Consider the following 7,136-nt stretch of genomic DNA (forward strand, 5'->3'; position numbering starts at 1 on the left):
CCCCGTCCTCACACCTCAGCATTCCCCTTCTCCATGTCAGGCTCATTAGTGCTTTATTTCAATTAAAACCCAAGCAAACCAGAGCTCATTGACAGAAAGTGTCACCTGTAGAGTATCAGCTTTAAATGATCACAGCTTGTGGCTCACAGTGTTTATAAACTGCTGCCTCCAGCCTGTGGAGGATTTTCATCTTGGAACATTGCTTAGATTAAGATCAGCTGAGAACAAACTTCCTCCCGAGCAAAACAAGGGTAGCAATGACCAAAACCAGGGATCAGCAGGACCAGAGCAACATTTCCTGGTGTAAAAAACCTTCTTGCCTTTGAGATCAGTGGTCACATGCTTTAGCAGCAAAGTTACCAAACCTCTCCTGTCCGTTTGCTCCTCCAGTCCCTTGGCTCACCACAGGCGAATCCACATTTCCAGCAGGAACTAAAGCTTCACTTTTCAAAGGCCCTGACTGATGAACATTTCCCTGCTTGACCCCGGGCAGGACTTTCCTGAAGGTGAGGTTGACCCTGGGGGCCAGCACCCTCCTGCGTGGGGGCAGGCTGTGGTACCAGTGCAGGTTGGTGGGGTGCTTCATGAGGAGCAGGCTGCCGTGGGCCAGCTGCAGGGTGATCCTCCCTGGGCCCGCCCTTCCTCCCTTCCCGCGGTGATCCCGGTGCCGGAACACGAAATCCCGGCAGGCTCCGAAGGACACGGAGGCGATGGGGCTGCGGGGAACCAGCTCCTTCTCGTCATCCCGGTGCTCCCCGATGTGGTCCAGGCCGTCTTTGTACCTGTGCACACAACTCTGTTAATTACCACCGTTAATTACTTACCAATAATAGAATATAATGAGTTATTTACTAATTAAATGAAATCAACTCCTCAGCAATTGGCCAAATGCTGCAGAAGCTTTTGTTCTGTTTCGGTTGGAGGATAAGGTGCTTGGTGCAACTGGAAAGGGGCTGTACCTGTTGATGAGGACGAAGTTAAAGGTGTGCCCTGTTTCAGAGGTGACGCGCTCCCGGATCCGGGTCAGCACTGGGATCCATGGCTTAGGGTGGAATGTGACCCCTGAGTAAGTGTAGGACAAGCCAGGGTCTCCGTAGGTGACCTTCTTCCTGGGAATCTTGTGCCACGTGCCAAATATGTGCAGCTTTGTCAAGTCATCTGTTTAAACAAGACAGGGGAAGGATCAAACCCGGCTCTCTATTGTCTCTGCACAGCCCAACATTCTCCTGGATCTGCAGCTTCTGGGAATCTCCAGACAACAGGAATGGGGGTGCTCATGTCAACCCAAAAACTGGCACCCCTGCTGCCGGTGTTTCTGTCCCAGCAAAGCTGGACACTGCCTTGTTATCCCCCTCGAATGGGGTGAACAGGACCAGCACCCCCACCACATTCCTCATTTCTGCATCTCCAACAAATTCCAGTCATCACTCCGGGATTATCCCTTGACAAACACTTCCAGCTGAGCAAAACCAACCCTGCAGGGCCAGACCTGTGTTCTTGGCTTCTCAGTGCAACATTATGCAAACACCAGGTGGCTGCAGAAACCTCCCGGTGCCTGGCCAGTTGTGCCCAGGCCCTGGGAATTGCTTGGGACTCACCTGGGTGGGCTGGGCAGGGAAATGCTTCACTGGGAAGGGGTAAGGGGGATATAGAGGGGAAGAGAGCTGGACACAGAAAGGTTGAGGTTGGAAGGGACCAGAGGGGGTCATCCAGGCCACCCCTCCTGCCCAAGCAGAGTCTCCAAGAGCATTGTCCAGGCCCTTTGGGAGGCCTCCGGAGCCTCCCTGGACAGCCCGTGCTCCGGCACCCTCACAGGGCAGGAATATACCTTCGAAATACTCCACCTCCTTCTCCAGCTCCTGGAAGATCTCATCCGCCTCGGCTTTGCCGAAGAGGATGCGGTAATCACAGCTGAGCCCCTCGGCGCGGATCTCCCGCGGGAGAGGCCGCCCCGGGCCGGGCTCCTCCAGCCGCGGCCTCTTCCCGCCGCCGCCGCCATCCCCCGCCTGCCCGCGGGGCAGTTTCACCACGAATCCGTCCATGGGCGGACCCGGGACCGGCAGCGATGCCCGAAGGAGGGACGGGGGCAGCGGAGACCGCGATCCCGCGGGAAACGGGAGCGCGCACGGGGGATGGCCGCGCGCAAAGCCACGCCCCCTCCCCAGCTGGCCACGCCCCCGGCGCAAGCGCGCGGGTTTGGCGCCAAATCCGAGTCCCAACCCCATCCCCGCCTGTTGCGCGCCGCTGCCGCCCCTCACTCACCCCGGTCTCCCTCGCTGTCTGCTCCGCTCCGCCGCAGCCATGATCGGGCAGAAGACGCTGCACTCCTTCTTCAGCCCCGTGCCGGCCAAGAAGCGCGGCCGCTCCCCGGAGCCGGGCGGCGATTCTGAGGTGGGGAGTGGGGGGCTGAGGGAGCCCGCGGCCTGGGAGGAGAGGGGTCTGGTGGCGGCGCGTGCGTGTCTGGCTCTCTGTGTGTGGGAGGGGGCCTGGGCGTCCTGGCGGCCTTTTCTGAGGGGAATTGGTGGGGTGGGGGGGAAGGGGGGCACCATTTCCAAATTCCCGCTCGGCTCCACGCGTGGCTGAGCTGTCAATCGAGCGGCCACGCTCCGCTGCCGCCCAATGGGCGCTGAGACCTTCCGTGACGTCACAGTTGCTAGGTAGAAACCTCCCCTCCGGCCGCGGCGAGCCAATAGGGAGCAGCAGACTTTCTCCAGCTGACCAATAGCGAGCGAGCATTTGTGCTCCCGCCTGTGGGCGGGGCCCGCGCGGCGCGGCGGCCAATGGGGGCGCGCTGGGTGTTTTGCCGCGCAGCCGGCGCGTGCGGCGCGGCCGCCCCTCGGGCGGGGCCTGGCCCGCCATGGCCGTGCTGCTCCGGGGCCTCGGGCTGCGCCCGCTGCGCTTTCGCATCGCCCGCAGCCTCCTCCCTGCCCGCTGCTTCCAGGTGAACGCCGCCAAGAAGGCGAAGGAGGCCGGGGATGAGGCGAGCCAGGCGCTGAGCGCGCAGCAGCAGGAGCGCATCCGCAAGAACAAGGAGGCGGCGCGGCAGCTGCTGGCGCAGCGGAACGTGCCCCCGGGCTTCGGCGAGAGCTGGCGGCGGCAGCTGGCCGGGGAGTTCTCCAAGCCCTACTTCGTGGAGGTGAGCAGCATTCCCCGATCCCCCCCGCCCACACGAGCGGCCGCTGAGCCCCCGCTGAGCCCCCGCTGCCCCCGCAGCTCATGGCGTTCGTGGCCGAGGAGAGGAAGCGCTACACGGTGTATCCGCCCCCCGAGCAGGTCTTCACCTGGACGCAGATGTGCGACATCTGGGATGTGAGTAGAGCCGCAGTGGGGGTCTCTTAGCTGCTCCGGGGAGTTTAAAACCCTGAAGGTGCAGGGTGGGTGCACAGACATGTTCCTTCAGTGTTTGGTCCCTTAAGCTTGGATCCCATGGGATGAGGATGCTGGTTTTTTGCTCACCTAACTCATAAATGCAGCCTTACCTTTCATGTCTGATACCAAACCGTGCTTTTATTGTTTTATTACCCTCACAAGCCACAGAACTTCCTCTGATCCTTTTGATCTTTTTTTTTTGGTGTTACCAGCTTAACCTAGTTCATAGCTTTTTGATCTTGAACATCTGTTGTTTTTTAATTGATCAGTAACAGACTCCAGTTAAAGCAAAAAAAGACAGCATAAGGTAATGTCATTGCCAATAAAACATCTCAAAAATATCACAGCAAGTGTGGCATAAAGCTGTAATGGGATGAAACCTGCTTGGAAAATAACAAGGTGTTTTTTTGTGGCTGTGAAAATGTTGGTCTTCTGCACTCAAGTTATATTAGTTGTACTCATAATTTTGACAGCAAAGCTGTAGGGATGTTAGTGTTAGGTGGGCTCTGTGCTCTTTCTCAGTGAGATATCTGGGATTTAACTTCAGTTTCTTGGAGGAGTTGGGTTGGGTTTGTGGTTTTTTGCTCTCTGTTTTAGGATAAAGCTCATTTATAATCCTTTTATTCCCCCACTCTCTGGGGAATAATATTGATTCCAGTTCAGTGCTAACCAAGGTCTGCTTTCAGGTAAAGGTTGTCATTTTGGGACAAGATCCATACCATGGACCTAAACAAGCTCACGGGCTCTGTTTTAGTGTTCAGAAGCCTGTTCCACCTCCCCCCAGGTAGGAAAATTTGCAAAATCCCTTTTGTTCCTTATTTGTTTGCAGTTCTGTGTTGCTCAGGGCTGGGAGCCAGAAAATTGATGTGAAGTGGTTTGCAACTACTTAAATTTGAGTTCTGCATTGCCTGGAAAAAAAACATCACTCCAAGACATGGATAATTCTGTGTAGTTTTGGTGATACTCTGGATGTAAATTTTCATTTCCAGTCTCATTAAAGCTTCCAGACAGACACACACAGGCTTTGCTGCCCTGCCTCTACAAATGGCTTTATTATCTTAAATAATAAGATTAAAATCAATGCTTTTCTTGCCTGGTTAGAGCAATAAGTGCTCCTTGCTCTTGGCATATTAAAAATCTGCTGCTGGCTTGGTTTAAATTTTCCAGCTTGGAAAATATTTACAAGGAGCTCTCTGAGGACATTGAGGACTTCACCCACCCTGGCCATGGGGACCTGACGGGCTGGGCCAAGCAAGGTGAGCTCAGAGACACTCAGTGATGTGCCCCCTGTGGAGCAGAAAAGAATCTTACCTAAAAAACAGCCCTGTGGTTGGAAATAATCCACCTGTAGGAGAGAAAATCACTTCTCAATGAAATGAAAATCTTGAAATGAAAATCTGCTTCATCAACAGGAGAAAAAGCAGTTTGAATCCCAAAATCCCATAATGGTTTGGGTTGGAAAGGAGCTTAAAGCTCATCCCAGGACCACCTTCCACTATCCCAGGTTGCTCAGAGCTCCATCCAGCCTGGCCTTGGGCATTCCAGGGATGGGTTAACCCTTGTTTCACCCTCTGGATGTGGTTTGTTTGCCAGGAGTGCTCCTGCTCAACGCGGTGCTCACGGTTCGGGCTCACCAGGCCACGTCCCACAAGGAGAGGGGCTGGGAGCAGTTCACGGATGTCGTGGTGTCCTGGCTCAACAAGAACCTGCACGGGGTGGTCTTTATGCTGTGGGGAGCCTATGCCCAGAGGAAAGGCAGCTCCATCGACAGGGTACACCTCCTTTTCCTTAGCCCTTCCCTCTCCCTGATTTTCCCTCAGTTTGGTGGACACTAGAGGGCACTTCCCTTACGGAATTGGGAATTTTTCCCGAGTTCTGCTTCTGCTGCAGCTTAGCCTTTGACAGAGTTGAGCAAGAAAAGTGGAGCAAGTGTAAGCCCTGTCTCACAAGGACAGAGCTGTTTTTCCTAGGAAAAGGCTCATGAATCAATGTGAAATGTGCTGGTGGGATGACAGCAGTTGGGAAATGCCGGGGCATTTATGTCTTTGCTTAGTGGGACAGAAGTCTTGGTCCTTAGGGCTGGTTTTTCGGGGCTCAGGCTGGTGCAAGAGGAGGAACAGGGGTAAATCACACCTGCCCTGGAGCAGGAACAGCCAAAACCCTGCAAATCTCACAAGTGGTTTCCTCTGCTGTTCCCAGAAGCGTCACCACGTCCTGCAGACGGTTCATCCCTCGCCCCTCTCTGTCAACAGAGGGTTTTTCGGCTGCCGGCACTTCTCCAAGACAAATGAATTCCTCAAGAAATCTGGGAAGAAGCCCATCGACTGGAAAGCACTCTGAGCTGGGGCTGAGGCTGGGGAACAGCCCCTGGGTCAGGGGTTGGGGCATTCCTGAGAAACTCCTGCTGACCTGAGAATTGCTCTTTGGGTGTTACCAATGAACAAGTGACCGAACTTGCAGAGATGGTTCTGTTTCTGTTTTAAATGTTTATTTTTCAAGAGCGTGTTGGAGTGTTTCATGGACAGCTCTGCTGCTGGAACAGATCTTAACCTGGTTTGAAGCAAAACCCCAAACACCAGAGTTCTGTATTAATTTGTGGTCATTGTTGCAATGGGAATAGATTTTCAGACTCTGGTGAAGGGATGTCAGTTCTTACTGAGCTGCTCAGCTTTTGTACATGCCCTGCTGCCTCCTTCCCATGCAAACCTAGGTTTCCTGTTTAGGGGGAGTGGAGCTGACTCCATGGGAGGAAAAGGCTTTTGGTTTTAGCTTTTTGCTACAGATTTATTACAAAAATGGCTTCTCGAGGCTGTAAAGAAAATACACGGTCAGTAGTGTTGCTTGGTGTGTCCATGATCTCAAGATTTTGGGATAAATCCTCCCAGCAGTCAAGGGGAGGCTGTGACCAAGACCCTTGGTCATGCTTTTGGATTTTTTGTTGGCATTTAGAGAGGAAAATAAAAAAGTTTTAGGTTCTTCCTGGGTGTGTAATCACCTGGATGACAGGTGAGCTGTGCTGACCATGGACCTGGGGGTACTTGCTGATGGCAGCAGTGAAGGTTTGTTCATCAGCATCTCCCAATTTCATGGACTGATAGCTGCAAATTACTTCAGATCTTTTTAAGATCTTGAAAGAGGGAACTGTGCTTTGCCACCTTGGGAGCAAATTAAAGTTTCCACCTCCTGCTGGCAATAACTGTTAGGACTTCCAAGAGGAAGAGGTTTTGGACTTCGTACTCCTGGGTTTCCAGCCCATCTTTGACTTTGTAATTCCTTTAGTGGAAGTGAAGTGCCCTGGTTTTTTTGGAAATTACACCAGTTTTTATAGAATATCCTTGTAACCCTTCCTCTGTGTTCTCTCTGAGGTAACACTATCACCAGTGACGTTTACACTGTCTGTGGCCTTGCTGTATATGCTGTTTGCTTTTTTTTTTCCCCAGTGTCGTTTTTTTTAAATAAAAATTACTTTGTTTACGTGATCTTGGTGCTTTAACAGAGGGAGGGAGGGGGGCAGGCTCTGCTTCTTCAGTGGGTGGAAGTGGGAGTCCCTGTTCCCCTCAGGGAGCCAAACCCAGGAGCGTGTCCTTGTCCTTGTCCCCGTGACCAGGCACAGGGCCAGGGCACCTTTGTCCCCCAAGGATCGGGTGTCTCCCTCGCTCTTTCCACCCTCATCTCCAGCAGAAGTTTTCCAGACACGTTAGCAGGGAAATATTTATGCTTGACGTGACCGTCACGTGCGAGACCCAACTGCAACACCCGAGGGGGGG

At 53.4% G+C, this 7,136-nt stretch overlaps 2 protein-coding genes across 2 annotated transcripts; one reads left to right on the forward strand and one right to left on the reverse strand.

Moving 5' to 3' along the window:
* Positions 1–36: 36 nt before the first annotated feature.
* ALKBH2 (alkB homolog 2, alpha-ketoglutarate dependent dioxygenase) lies at positions 37–2,110 on the reverse strand. Its single transcript, XM_082293210.1, has 3 exons — positions 1,829–2,110; positions 960–1,158; positions 37–782 (listed from the first exon to the last, which is right to left on the reverse strand). The coding sequence occupies exons 1-3, from the start codon at positions 2,040–2,042 to the stop codon at positions 329–331; spliced, it is 867 nt and encodes a 288-aa protein (XP_082149336.1). The 5' UTR covers positions 2,043–2,110; the 3' UTR covers positions 37–328.
* Positions 2,111–2,854: 744 nt separating this feature from the next.
* UNG (uracil DNA glycosylase) lies at positions 2,855–6,837 on the forward strand. The gene is made up of 6 exons (XM_082293335.1): positions 2,855–3,136; positions 3,214–3,309; positions 4,056–4,153; positions 4,537–4,625; positions 4,963–5,141; positions 5,569–6,837. The coding sequence occupies exons 1-6, from the start codon at positions 2,858–2,860 to the stop codon at positions 5,707–5,709; spliced, it is 882 nt and encodes a 293-aa protein (XP_082149461.1). The 5' UTR covers positions 2,855–2,857; the 3' UTR covers positions 5,710–6,837.
* Positions 6,838–7,136: the final 299 nt, after the last annotated feature.

This window comes from Coloeus monedula (genome assembly GCF_965178545.1).
Source record: "Coloeus monedula genome assembly, chromosome: 18".
NCBI lineage: Eukaryota > Metazoa > Chordata > Aves > Passeriformes > Corvidae > Coloeus > Coloeus monedula.

What these genes read in the sequence shown, in the direction of transcription:
- UNG (XM_082293335.1), top strand. Translation starts at nt 2,858, where the DNA reads ATGGCCGTGCTGCTCCGGGGCCTCGGGCTGCGCCCGCTGCGCTTTCGC. An exon ending in AGATGTGCGACATCTGGGAT is followed by an intron (nt 3,310 to 4,055) that starts GTGAGTAGAGCC and finishes GTCTGCTTTCAG; the next exon opens with GTAAAGGTTGTCATTTTGGG. An exon ending in GACGGGCTGGGCCAAGCAAG is followed by an intron (nt 4,626 to 4,962) that starts GTGAGCTCAGAG and finishes TTTGTTTGCCAG; the next exon opens with GAGTGCTCCTGCTCAACGCG.
- ALKBH2 (XM_082293210.1), bottom strand. Translation starts at nt 2,042, where the DNA reads ATGGACGGATTCGTGGTGAAACTGCCCCGCGGGCAGGCGGGGGATGGC. An exon ending in GGAGGTGGAGTATTTCGAAG is followed by an intron (nt 1,159 to 1,828) that starts GTATATTCCTGC and finishes TTGTTTAAACAG; the next exon opens with ATGACTTGACAAAGCTGCAC. An exon ending in AACTTCGTCCTCATCAACAG is followed by an intron (nt 783 to 959) that starts GTACAGCCCCTT and finishes TTGTGTGCACAG; the next exon opens with GTACAAAGACGGCCTGGACC.